General features: G+C 37.3%; 2 protein-coding genes across 4 annotated transcripts in view; both read right to left on the reverse strand.

Moving 5' to 3' along the window:
- Positions 1-2: 2 nt before the first annotated feature.
- Positions 3-7,383, reverse strand: LOC116720021 (zinc finger protein Gfi-1b-like). Its single transcript, XM_032563009.1, has 6 exons — positions 7,014-7,383; positions 3,988-4,262; positions 3,124-3,332; positions 2,339-2,452; positions 2,084-2,249; positions 3-958 (listed from the first exon to the last, which is right to left on the reverse strand). The coding sequence occupies exons 2-6, from the start codon at positions 4,247-4,249 to the stop codon at positions 780-782; spliced, it is 930 nt and encodes a 309-aa protein (XP_032418900.1). The 5' UTR covers positions 4,250-4,262; positions 7,014-7,383; the 3' UTR covers positions 3-779.
- A 5,409-nt stretch (positions 7,384-12,792) lies between these two features.
- Positions 12,793-14,520, reverse strand: part of evi5l (ecotropic viral integration site 5 like) — a 41,543-nt gene continuing 39,815 nt past the window's right edge. For 2 of the 3 annotated variants that reach the window (XM_032563039.1, XM_032563037.1), the window contains one exon: positions 12,793-14,250. In XM_032563039.1, the coding sequence (XP_032418930.1) occupies positions 13,933-14,250 (318 nt within the window). In that variant the 3' untranslated portion in view covers positions 12,793-13,932. The remainder of the gene's footprint in view (positions 14,251-14,520) is intronic. The other variant, XM_032563038.1, reaches the window with a different exon arrangement.

Consider the following 14,520-nt stretch of genomic DNA (forward strand, 5'->3'; position numbering starts at 1 on the left):
CATTCCATTTGTTGACTTTTTATCCGACAAACACAAAGTACAGCATGATTTTGAAATGAAAGGAAAATAATACATCACTTTTCAGGTTTTCAGAAATGCAAATCTGTGAACACATTTATTCTGGTAACACTAAATAGAATAAACTAATTGCCTTCAGAAGAGTAAATATTTTAACGTTTTCAACAAACCACATAAGTGACAAAGTATTCATCTGAAAAAAGGTGTTCAGGACACAGACGACAGTTAAAAAAAAATAAAATCTGTATCCAGAGCTTTTGTAGTACAAATAAAAGTATTTCTTATAGCTTCATACAAATTAGACTTATTTGAAAATGGTAAAATAAATACCTTTCTGTGAGTCTTAAAGGTTGCAAATCCCATAGCCAGAAACATTTCTCTTGTACAACACAATTAAATAAAAATAAGCTAATGATACGCTAAGAAGTTTTGAAACTTTCCACCTTTTTTTTGCCTTATCTTCTCCTGGTGCAGTAAATAAACATGAGAAACATCTCTGCAAATATATTCAGATCTCAGAAATTGATTAAGAAAATGTTTATGTTTGAAAGGCTTAGTGCAGAGCGCAGCAGTAGCTAAACATGTAAATTCCATCCGAAGCTGCAGCAGTCTTTCTTTTCATATGAATGGATGTTTTAGGCCACAAAAGACACACAGCTGAGCGAAGTCTGTAGATACACGAGACCCGATCAACAGAACAGCAGATGGAGGGGATTTCTGTCCTCAAAGTGTTTTCTGAGATGAAGGAGAAAGGTCAGAGGTCAGCGGTAGGTGCAGTGGTGCTCCTGGTGCTGCCGCAGGTCCACTTTGTGCTGGAAGCTGTAGTGGCAGAGAGTGCAGCGGTAGGGCCGGTCGTCCCTGTGCTTTCGGCTGTGCGTGATGAGGTTGGAGCTCTGGCTGAATGCTTTGCCGCATATCTGGCAAACATGAGGCTTCTCCCCTGCAAAAGGCCAACAGGTCAAGGTTTAAGAGTTTCTGAAGGGTTGAATTGCACGTGATGTCATTCCTCTATTTCATTTCTACATGATATTAATGATTAAAATGCTACTGATTCAAATTCAAAAATACTTTATTGATCCCAAAGGGAAATTAAATGTTGTTGCAACTCATATTAATTTAAATTAAGAGTTACTGTAGATAGTAATGGATGTTGGCAGGAAAGATCTCTTGTAGGTGTCTGTGTTACAGTGAATTTAAAGAAGCCTCTGACTGAAGACACTGTTTTCCCAGGACAGTCTCATGAATAAATAAATATAAAAAACTACTGATAGAAAGACGCACCAATAGACTTATACTGTCGTTTTCGTCTTCTATAGTAAGATAAAATGAAAAGAAAATCCTACTTTTACTCAAAAAATACTTATACTTTTTGTGTAAAGAGTCCTTTTTCTGTTGCCAAGATTAAAACCTTTTCAAATTGTTGTAATTAAATCAGGAGTTGTGCAGCTAAACTCAGCATGCAGACAGGAATCGCTCTCTCTACGAGCAGCATGCGCCCCCTACTGGGTAGCAGCTAAACTACAGCTCTGGAAAAAACTAAGAGCCCACTGCACTGACTGAAAACCTCCTGGTTATTCCACCAAATATTGATTTCTGAACTCCTCCTGAGTTAAAATATTAGATTATTGTTTCTAAATGAATATGAAGTTGTTTTCTTTGTCTGAAAGCACTGCATCTTTTTTGTTATTTTGACCATTTCTCATTTTCTGCTAATAAATGCAAAATATTTGCTTGGAATTTCAGAGACATGTTGTCAGTAGTTCATAGAATAAAAGAACAATGTTCATTTTACTCAAACATATACCTATAAAAAGTAAAATAAGAGAAACCGATCATTCTAAGTGGTCTCTTCATTTTTTCCAGACCTGTATATAAAAATATATAAAAAGCGCAGCAGCTTATAGAACTGTCGAACATTTTTATACATTGTGCTACACACCAGTTTGCATCTCATTACAGTATTGGTGTGTCACAGCTGCAGTGTACAACATTAAGTTTCAGTAACTATCAGAAGCTCAACTCAGCATCTTCGTGTCAACAATGCTAGCGGCTAGCATAAACCTGCCTGTGTGAATGAATGTGTGTTTCTTCATGTCCGACTTCTGGTGGAATCTCTTGCCGCAGTACTGACAGGGGTAGGGCCGCGTGTCCGAATGTATGAGCAGGTGAGTGGAGAGGGTGGAGGAGCGCTTGAAAACTTTCCCACACACTTCACAGCCGAAGGTCTTCTCCTGAAACGTGGAAGTAAGAGTCGTTAAAATACAACATTCAGTGCTGCTTTCTGAATATAAATGATCTGTAAAGCATCTGTGGCTCTGACCTTGCCCCTGTGTGAAGACTTCTTATTATCAGCCCTGCTGGCCTTGAAGTGGGTAGCTTTGTTTCCATGACTTTTACATATATGTGTCTTCAGGCTTGACAGAGATGAAAATATCTGCAGAAAAGAGATGAATGATGTTTAACTAGACTAGTCAGGGAGTCTGGTTAAACATTAGAACGTGTTTGCAAATATTTAAAAAATCTACAAATATTGAGAGTTCTTGGTGCAAACGTCTTTTAGCTCTTAAAGGCGACTTATTATGCTTTCTAGAACAGGTAAGAGCATACAAAACATGTTCACTACATTTTCTTTAAAACAAAATCATTCTCAGATAATGGTATTTTAGTCGGCTCAGTTGTGCTAAATAGAAAGTAGTATTTTGATCTACTTTCAAAAGTAACTGTTTTAGGACCTCTTGTCATTTTAAATTCAAAATGGTCACAGAAGTCAGTGTTTATACTCACATAAAAATGGCTGCAAACAGATACACAGTTATACAAGAAAAATACAGCTGAGCAACTGTGCAGGAGCTCTCCTTGGGTTGCTAGGTAACGGGCTGGGCTTCTCTGGGGTTTCTAGGTAACGGGCTGGGCTTCTCTGGGGTTGCTTGGTAACGGGCTTTGCCTGGGCTGCTAGCTCATTTTCCAGATCCCAAAAAAACATTAACTTAATCCTAAAAATCAGCTCTATGGGTTTTATTTTTTGGGGTTTGTTTAGTCGCAGTAGAGACTCAAATGGAAGCGCAAAAACATGCAAATTGTGAATAGTTTGAAATGTTGACATACTTTGCCACAGAGCAGACACTCGTGTCTCAGTACACTGATCCTGGAGCAGCTGCTGCTCCTCGCCTCCCTCTCGATGTGCTGTGGCAGAGTCAGATGTCCCAGGTCCACCGACAGTTTGTCTGGATAATCTGAGCTCACGGCAGAACTCAGCCATGCTCCTGTTGCGGGAGAGACAGCGCCCCCTTTCTCCTCTTTGATAAAGGCACACTCTATAGAAAAGAAATGCAGGGTATTAAAAAAAAAAAAAAAATCACATCGTCATAAACCTATAAAAATGAAACCTCCGACGATCAAATTTGAAAACTTTTTCAACACTTGTATGCTCTCAATCTAAATACTGCATGTGTGGCGTGAAATAATCTGTCAGTGCAACTACTACTTTTTCATCAATATTAAAGAATAAATTACTTAAGCTCATACATCTTTAAGAAAAGTTACTTGTAAGTTTGTTTGTCTTATTTCAAGTGTACTAAGATATTCAAACGTATTTTTGATCTTGAAACTAGAAACTAAACCAAAAAACTTGGTACAAATATTGTGTTTTCGCAGTAAAAACATCTGTACAATTAAAGTTTCAAGTCTTTTATTTTTATAACTTGATTCATCAAGTTTGAGATGAATGAGCCAAATCTATTTGGTTTTCAGATTAAATCAGATAATAACTGCTTAAAACCACTTGGAGACACTCAAAGACTTTACATCACATTAAATCTTAATTTCCAGCAATTTAAGCATAGAACATGTTACACTAACATGAATTTTACTCCTTTCATCCTAACACACATGCTCTATACAAAGCAGAGGTACATGAAGAAGGTTTGGAAATTTAAACGAAGTTGACTTATGAAGGAATATGTCACCTACCGTTAGATTTTGGACTGAATTGCTGAAGTTGCATGTTTGCATCGGCGCAACTGGAAACATAAATATCGGCCTGTGAAGTTAGAATAGACGCTTGCTTTTCATCGGGCTCTTTGGCTGCGGAGCACCCCAGGGACGCGTCCCAGGACTCCACGTTTTTCTCTAGCTTGCCGAACACTACCGGGGTGGAACCGGGACTGGGGCTTCTCACTGCGACCCGAAGGTGGTGCAGTCCTCCGCGCTTCACCAGAAAAGACCGAGGCATCACTCAGCTGATTCTAAGTAAGATACAACAAGAAAAAAAAAGAGAGAAAGAGATGACGCAGTTAAATTTAGCTTCAGAAAATTTGACAAAGCATGTGAAAGTTATTATTAGAAATGGTTTAGATTAGGCTTTTTGCCGTGCTCTCAGTAACACGGCAAAAAACCCTAAACAGTGGAACCAGAAACAAATATTACGCAAAATACTCTTACTGTCCAGAAGGGGGCAGCAGAACTACATTCTTTCTCTGGTTTATATCTGAACCTCATATTTACGGAAAAACAGTCACGGAGTTATAGGATAAAACGAGACAATGACATTGTAGATTTCAGTTTCTGGTTCCCAGTAAGTTAACCATATCCTGTGAATTTAATTTAGATGTTTTGGGTGATAATTAGGTGCTTTAGCCCCAATACTCCACGAAGCATAACTATAACAAATAAATCAACTAGTTTAACTTTAAAATACACCTGGAAAGACTGAATGTTTAACAGTGGTCTCTTCTTGTTGCTAAGCTGTCAAAATGTAGTTTTTGTGCAGGAGTTCATGCAGAAGGTTTTTGAAAGGGCGGGCCATCGTGGGCCGGTGATGAGAAACCAAAATCGAAAGTCGTACTTAATTTTCAGCAGGCCTTTAATGCAGCGTCATTTATAAGGGGAGAATATGATGAGTCAAAGCAGCATACTATAAAAGATAAATAAATGGACATAGGCATAACTAACTAGATAATTAAGTAAGTAAATGCTACAATGCATTAAAAATGTCTTCCTCCATCAGAGGGCCGGTGACGGCTGGGCACTGAGATTAGCGGCCATTGCTCTCCTCTCTGCCCTCCTGGATGCCACCACTGCTTTCTTTTCTACAAGGGTTGATAACAAAGGATTGATAAATAACGGTTCACTACTTTCTCAGACTTGAAAAAAAATAATAAAAAACCCCCCAAAGCAAAACTGTTTAATGACCAGGGAAGGAACCATCTGAAACTGAATCTAACACTGAGGTTTAAATTTGCACCCAACAGCTCTGAGAAGAGCACCATTGTCACTTGAATGCAACACGTCTCATGACTCAGTGTGTGCACTTGACACATTTAAAGGAGCGCAGTATTGTAGTTCACAATACTGCTGAAAGAAACCAGACGGTTTTGGACCATGGTTGCCATGTTTTATAGCAGCAAATTTAAGCTGAATTTAGGAGGTTTAATTAACTAATTGAAGTATTTTGTGAAAGACTGTCATTCTGTGTGCTCAAAGACGTACTGACAGCAAAATATGTAATGAATATATCCAAAGTGAGGCAGGACATCATGCACTGAGGTTGTCAATCGTGTCCTCGGCCCGCATGTCTTCCTCTTTCCTGTTCAATAACACTAAAATAAAAGCCACTAGTGCCGCAAATCATAGAGTAAATAGCTTAGTTTGTACATTTCCAAAATGAATGTTTGTGACAGTTTACTGAATAAAAACTTTGAATCTTAAGACGTAGATTTTTGGTTTTAGATGAACAGAAATGCTTTCCAACCATGAACACGGGTTTCCTGCAGAATGGATTCACATTCAGTCCACACAGACAAGAACTACGAGATTAGAAAAACTTTTTTTAAAATAATCTGGGACAAACATTTCAGATTTTAAATAAATGCTCAGTAGTTAATGTATATATATGCATTTTTGTGAAGAAGGACATCGTTTACAACTAGAGACTTGTTGGGTCAGAGCAAAAACTGTCGGAAATCATGAAAACTGTCTGCTTTGTGTGTCTTATATTAAACCAAAAGGTTAATTTAACAAACAATAAATGGTCTCCTTCTTCGACTCTATGGAGAAAGTAACACCCTGCTAAACCTCCACCACCTTCTGCTGCACACTGCTGCTCAGCTGGCGTAAAAAACTACAAATGTTACAGATAACATTACTCTAACTGCAATAATCGATGTGTTTAACAATGAAAACTGGGATATTTTTACTCCAGAGTGTCTGAAAATCTTAGCTAAACAATCCCCCCTTTAAGTTCCTGACTCATGTATTTTGTGCTTATCTGCTCGTTTTGGGATGTAATTCATTTTTCTGAAACATTTCTATTTTGGTTTCATCTCTGTGTAAAATGAATGAAGTGGAAGAGCATTTTTACACTTGAATTTAGCTTAGGTGACTTTAAAATCACACCAGTAAAGTGTTAAAAGCCTAGAAAAGACAGAAATCCTACTTTTACTTAACATAAAGTACATCAAAAGGAGCAGATGTTTAACCTTTGACCTGTGTGTGTGTGTGTGTGTGTGTGTGTGTTACATCTTAAAGGGGTTTCTTGTGTAAACTCAATTCTTGAAGGTCATTGAACTTCATTTCTGATCAGGTTTTCTCTTCATCAATGAGTTGCAGGAGACGTTTACGTTTGAAGGCAGTGATTTATGCTGCTGCTGGTGAAGTTCTCTGTGTGCCGGAAGCTTTCTAATACAACCCAGTTCGCTGCGATCGAGATTTTGTCTCAGAAATGACCAAAGATGAACAAAGAGTCATTCTAGCAAATTGTTAATCATTTTAGAATTAGAGGAATATAAAAATGTGATGCTAAACGTGGAGAAACCTTCCTGGGAATCCTAAAATCTTTAACTATAGCAGTGAGTCTCCAGTATTCAATATGAAACCAAACGAGGAGTTCATAAGTTTTGTGTAGTTTTTCAGATTACACATGTAGGAAAGTGTTTGTATATGAGCAGATGTGTACAAGTGGTTAGAATGAAACAAAAATAAAAAGTGCAAACACTCACCAGATTTTTACATTCCTCCAGAGCTCCTCAGCATCCCAGAGACTTCCTGCTGTCGCCGTCTGACAGACTGGAGGCTCACATGAAGCTAGAAGGGACACATGGTCAGCGCGCTCACAGGCTGATCTCTCTAGGTCGGAGTGATGTGAGCAACCGAGGACGAGGAAGTGCTTCGGCGCTGAAACCTTTGAACCCACACCACAAAGCTTCCTCACACACAAACTGAAGCGCTGCACGCTCGAGGCAGCAGCACCAAAAACGACCCGGCTCTGCTTAAAAATAAACCCAAATGTGCAGGAATCACAGGAAGGTTGCAGTGGGGCGCAAAACCACCCACGACAGAAGGCTCGACGAGGGAGGAATTAAATAAATCTGATTAAGAGGAAGCAGACTGCGTTGGAAATTCTGCAAAAAGTGTCGACACGTTGTGTTGACACGGTTGTGTTTCAACAGAGACCATTGAGGTCGGGTTTAAAAGAAGAAGGTTAATGCAACAACAATCTCCTTCTGATGTATTGAATGAAAACCAGGGGAACAGAAAGGCCGCAAAGTCATGTTTATTTGCACTCCATTTTTTTCCCCCTCTAATTCAATAATAATAATCATCGTGTTTTTGGTTTCTGGTGAAACTAAGCTGGAGCGAACTGTGGCGAGAATTTCTAAATTTATTACCAGATTTGCGTGTGAAATGCAAACGTCTAATAAACAGTGATTCATTCTTGACTCGTAAGTCAGTGGAAAACTTTGGTTTGATGACCAAAGTTTGATGACTGTGAGTAAATATACTCACAGTCATTGTACGAGTAAATAAAAAACACATTTTCTACATATGTATCACTCCAAATCGAAAGCAGAGAGTTAAACATCATCTAATGAAAGACTTTATTTATCATTTTCCACAGAACAAACATGAGACGTTAAAACCTGGACTTAATGTTTTACCAGGATATATTTTGGTACCTTTGTGATAATGTTAAAGTTGAAAGCAGGAAAATGAGCTTCTTTTTAGGTAACTGCATAACTGCCTGGCTGTGACGCCATGACACAGCAATTGTAGCACTACACTGAAAAACATCTGAGCGGCATTTAGTTGTGTCGACTATCTTCTGCTCTTTGAGTCAAATAAATTGATCCAGTTTTAGATTTTTGCCCTAAATGTGAGTTTGTGAAAGATAAACTTACAGCAGTAAGTTCTGTTAACTTTTTATTAATTTTGTCAAACCTCCAAGAGTTGAAGAAACTACAGTTTTTAGGTTAACACTTAAAAAAAACTGAAAGAAGAAAAAGACAGGAGTGGGAACTATTTCCCAGAATGCTTAGCGGCTTGTTTCTGTATCCTGAGGTGGAAGAGCGTTACATTGATCTGACTCTTGTGTTTTATTAAGGCAAATGTTTATTTTAAAGCTTGAGGATAATGTCCTGTTCACACTAAATGTTTCTGAGCTGAATTCATTGTGATGTTTAATAAAATTTATTATCAGATCAGAAATTTTGTTCATGCAATTTGAAACAAGAATTTAAATTATTCTAAAGTGAAATAAGTTGTTATTTTAACTTGATAATGTGAGTAAAATAATAGAGAAATGTGGCTCTTTAACCAGGTGAGGACAGTTTTTTTTTTGTATATTGTGAAATAATTATTTGGTTTAAATTGCAGCATTAAGTTAAAACTCACAATTCAAGATTAATGAAGTTAAAAAACAATATTTAGACAACTTGTCTCTTGTTGTTAAATCAACTTCATGAACTTTAATTTCTGAGTTAGAACCAAAACTATTTTCTTGTCGACTTAAATTACATTTTCAAGGCAGCAGGTGGACTTTCATTTTCAAGTTAAACCAACTACAGATGTTTTAAAGTGCACAAACACAAACGCTGCTTTAGAAGAAGATAACTATTTGTAATTTAAGTCACAAAGATGTGTGATTTGTAGCACTAAACTGCACACAGCAATTACATCTTATCACACTTTTCAAATTTATAATATTTATTGATGCTCTCATTCAACAAATAATCAACATAATCGTAAAAAAAACAATAATCCTGACAAAACCAACAATTGTTTTTTTTTCAAAACATCATTAATTGGATTTAATCAAAAAGAAATTTAGCACAATAAATGATAAACGATACAAACTTGATTTGAGCATCAAGTTATAAAGTTGACCTAAACATCAAACTTTTTCACTCTACTCATGTAACAACCACAAATTATGTATTTTACTGGCAATTTATGATATATATTAACAAAAACTGACTGTGTATAAATGATTTTTATACACAGTTTTTAACAAAATATTACAGCTAAAACTGAAATCATGGTTTAGATTATTTTTTAATGCCTTCCTTACTCTGAGACAATTAAATAAAACGGTACTTATCGTCTGTGCATAATTTGAATCTCAGTTTAAACAGATCTGCAGGATTGGAGCAATTTTAATAATTGCTCCGATTAGATTATTAAACTTATGCTTGGATCATTTTGCAATGCACTATTTTTACTAAAACTTTAGAACAGTAGGATAATGCAATGTTTAATATAAATATCTTTAAACATGTGGTAGTATATTTGTCTCATTCTGTAAGATTTATGTTTATGAACTGTTCAGAAAGTAAATATAACACATTAAATTCAGCCCAATTATCTTTACAAGCTACAGGTTTTGGAGGTGGTATTTGCTGCACACATCTCTTCTTTGTGAAACAACAAAGCTACATCTGAACGTTTATACGCTGATGTAATGTAAGGATTATTTACTGAATGTCAAACAACAATAAAATCAGACCTGTGCAAAGGTGCAATGTCAAAGTTTATTTTGCATCATTCATAGGATACAGGACACTGAAATGTATTTATCCCCATCATACTGAAATCTATCCCATTTTACTGTCATATAATAATAATAATAATATGTCTGACAACATGAGTTGAACTGCATGAGAGGCTGGATGCTGTGGGTATGAAACAGCAGTCACATACAGTACAGGGATGAGAGGAATCCCAGATCAGGCGATCTGAAAGAAAAACTTTTCTTTTTGTTGACTAATCCAGGATGATAAACTGGAGTAACACAGTGTGTCCCATGTAAAACAGCTTCAAACTCAAGACAAAAACGGTGATATAATGCAATAATCTCCCAACTTTTATGGCACGTTTGATCATTTTCTCACATACTGTAGTACTGCTAACAAGTCAAAGTAGTGATTATGACACTGAAGGTTAATGCTACCATATTGAAACTAATTTACAAATGATAAAAAAGTAATCACAGTTGATCTAGTTGGGTTGAGACAGTGGTGAGAACAGAGCACCATCACTGAGGAGCAGTTCACCGATGTTGGGTGTGTGTCAGGAACTGATTATTTTGTTTCATCTCTGAGTAATTTCCCTGTAAGTTCAATATTTGATTAATTTATTCATTCTTACCCCTTTAACTCCTTTTGAAATCAACTTTAAAGGTTAATTATGAGGTTCAGGTTTGAGCATTCAGGTTTTGAACCAACAGTCCAAAACAAAAAGAGAGCGAAATTGCCCTTTAGCATCTTTAGCCAGCTGTTGCATTCTGCCATATTTTACACACATCACAGGGGTGCACTCGTTACCTATTGTATTATTAATATGATTGGCCCCATGTAGAGGCCTATACGTTTCATTTATTTATTTCTTTTTTGCCCGACAGTATCCAAAATCTCGATACCAATTCCAGTGTCGAGATTTCAGTTGCTACATCCAGCTGTTGACACCAAAAGGCTGTTATTTGCAACAGTGTGGTGGGGAAGCCAACATCCTCTTTGCAGCTCTGATGGCCAGTGCTGGAGGACCCAGTTTCCTTATTTCGCAGGAGATGGCATCGAGGCTGCATTTTGTCATGGTTTCATTTGGACAACGTAAAGAAACGTTACGGGGGAGGAATTCTGTACCCAAGTGTTGCAAACGTGCTGGAAAATGAAGAAACTTAAGTAACAGTACAACTTAAGTTGATCAAAGGTGTGGCTGTGATGCTTATTTTAAAAGTTTCAATGCTTCTTCAACAAAATTGTTCAGAGGAAAACAAGCGTTTGAACTGGATGCCCTTAAAGAGACAGAATAAACTACAAGGATTAGGATCGATTTCCTGATATTAACATAATTTTAAATTTGACAATGAAGTGAAGTAAAGCACCTGAAGAAGTGTTGGACATAAACCATTCACCCATTAAATCTGTTTCTGTAGATGAAAATAATGAGAAATAATTTACATGCATTTCCAAAAATTACTCTTCTTCTAACTTTTTTTCCCCTCAATCTTTCTTTGTAGTGCAAAAAAGCAAACATGGCTGCTTTATATGAAAACACCCTATTTGATAACATATTCACTTTTCAAACTACTCAAGACCTGACCAACCGTGATATAGCTTTAAATATCTGAATTACACTGTAGGTAGTACTGTGTGTTTAAACAAAACAACTTGATATGAAAAATATTTTTCAGTCGCACACTTTCCATTTTCAAAGAAGGTTTGTTAACATCCTCGCAAAATAAAGTCGAACCTGTCGAAATTTGATATTTTTAAATAAACTAGTGGATCCAGTTGAGCAGAATTACTGATAATGCAGAGCTAATTGATGGTGAAACAAATCAGACAGGGTTGCCAGCTTTTAACAACTACAAACAGAGAATACTGCATAAACTAATCCGTCTTTCTCACTGGTACATTTCAATGTTTTGTTTCTCTTGCATACCAAACAATTTGGTTAATTATTATCGGGAATCTTATAGGGCATAAAAAATTAATTCCCAGATGGTTGGTAAATTCTTAAATATGACAGAAAAATAAAACTAAAACAGGACTGTGTAATGTACAATATCTTGATGAAACAGAATACTGCGAGTTTCACACCTTTGGTCCTCGTATACATGCACTATTCATAACAAGAATGCATCTAAACCAACACATATTTCAGACATGTTGTAGGGCTCGATGTTCGACCAAATTAAATGCTATCTGTTATATTTTATATGCTTTCTATAGATCAAAAAAGGCTTTCGCTTGTTTTAAAGGGATACATTATTAATGAATTATCCTCTACTGGCTAGACTGAAAAAAAAAAAAATCAAGGCATATAATTGAAATAAAGAATAATTTCAGACAATGTTCTGCAAACCTGATCAGTCGTAGACGACGAGAGACTTACGACCAGTGACTGATAGTTTTGCTGTTTGGATTACTGAGAAACATAAATAAAAAAACTGATCAAAATAGGAAGTATCAATGGTTTACCGATGTGATTATGATCAGTAAACAGATTTGCACAGACTTTAAAAATATGAAACTAATTATGGACCGCATCCAATTTGTGCAGAACGCTTCTTTTAGGTATGAAATTCATATTTTAAGTGACGTTTGGCAACCCCAAATGAAGAAACAAGCTTGTCTCTTTCAAAAAGCAATCAAATCTATTCACCAGGAACACTGAAGTGGTTAGGATTAACTAAAACACTGTGGAACTGTTAGAGAAAATTAAAAAATTCTTCCTCTAAGTCAGATGTTAAACTCAAAAACTTTAATTGGGTTTTTTGTGATAGCTAATTCTAAAAGATCTGTCAGAAATTGTCAGATGAATAATGCAGCTAAGTTTATATTTTCCTCTCATTAATGCTTTTGTACTCAATGTTGCACAGTGTTTCAGTGTTTACTGTTAAACATGATATGCCCTTAGTTTCAGAGAAAGCAAACATTAACTCTCCATGTTAAGATAAATGTCAAAAGACAGTGAAATAAAGACCAAACTTATGAGTGCTTAGTGTAAAGAAAACGGTTAATTGTTTTTGTTTCTCCTTTTGTAAAGCAACTCCCAACTTTAGACTGTGGCACATAAGAAAAAGTGACATGTTTTCAGTAAAGCAGTGATCTAAAACAACTAAAATAAAAAAACAAAAGAGGATAAATCCAAAATCATAGCAGCACATCTTTCTGTCTCTGAAACAGTGTCACAGTAAACCCACAAGAAATGACAGGTTGGCACAAAGGACGGTGTAAAGTTTGGCCTCTATTGGTATCCCTATAATGACTAAAGTTTATACAGATATATAAAAAAATAATAAGAAAGAAACATACCAAAATAAGTTAAAACATATAAATAATAATTTTAAAAAAAAGAAAACGATTTGGCAACTTTGACTTTCTGCCTTTTTCTGCAGGCTGTTTTGAAACGGTTTAAAGATGAACTGTTGCATTAACATGCTTGCTTCTTGGCAACTGCAAGCTACACACAGACAAGACAAGTATTCAATATGAATTATTTGGAAAACCATCTTGTTATGTAACCGAACGGCGTGTGTATGTTCCTCTACAGCAACCTTCGTATTGTTGGGGGGGAAAAAAATGTTTCCACAGAAATCGGAAAGGATGGATGGATCTTCTGAGGGAGAAAAGTGATTATGATGCTGTTTTTAACTCTGAGCCAACCAGGAAGGAGAAGTTAGGGTATACAGTGTGTTATGGGAGAAAATCTCCATTCGTAGAGACTCAGGAAATGTGGTTTCCCATCTTTCCCCACCTTGTGGTCACACATCTTGAGCAGCGAGCAGCAGCAGTTGTGATACAGTCAGTCCTCTCTGTATGCATGTTGGGTGATTATGTTTCGAAGGATATGCAGTTTCTGGCACACGGATATGGAGAGCGGCCTTACATCGCCATTTCTTGAAGGAACACTGGATAAGACTTTTTGGTGACGTTGAGACGCTCAGGAACAGAGACGACAGGAGGAGATGGACAGAAGACGGTCATTCAGTGCCACCATGTCTGCGTCACACGAACGGTAAACACTGGGAAAGCCAAAGAGGATCGGACTGATTAAGAAAATCAACAGTAAGAGTTGCCCCTAGATTCTCCTTAGGGTGGAAAAAATGCAAAGGAACGACTAGAGCCTTTCCAGGTCTCAGTTGTCCAGCACATCAGCACACACCATGTTACTGTAAAGCTGCTGCGGGTCTGGATGTGTCTGTACCCGCTCCTCTGCCTCGCTGTCCGTGCTGCCTTCGCTGTCGAGCTGGGTAGACGGGTGACACGGGTCGGACAGCGTGGGGTAAAGGGCTGTGGCGGGTAGCGGGCTGTTGAGGAGGTCTTCGTCTGAGCTAAGGTAGTCTCCCTCGGCGGAGGTGGGGCTGGCCAAGCGCAGGTCCTGGTAGTTGGTGCTTCCTCCGCCGCAGCCGATCCGGGAGCTCGGCGCCGCCTTCTGCCCTCGCAGCTGCCTGACCTGAAAGCAGAGGATAAAGGTTTTACTTCGACAGACCCGGATGGCTTCCTTTTCTACGAATCAATTGTATCTAGATATCTGGTACATCCATGCGGACACTATTGTGCCTCTAAAAAACCAAAAAGGTCCCAATCTGATCCCAGTTATCTTAGGGTTCGAACATCAGGATTTCCTGTGACAATAATGAATGCTACATGGTCAAATACACCGAACGCAACATACTTTAGAGGAAACTTCAAAGATCGGATTAGGATGTAAATTTCTAAGGTT

Source organism: Xiphophorus hellerii, chromosome 5, assembly GCF_003331165.1.
Source record: "Xiphophorus hellerii strain 12219 chromosome 5, Xiphophorus_hellerii-4.1, whole genome shotgun sequence".
Taxonomy (NCBI): domain Eukaryota; kingdom Metazoa; phylum Chordata; class Actinopteri; order Cyprinodontiformes; family Poeciliidae; genus Xiphophorus; species Xiphophorus hellerii.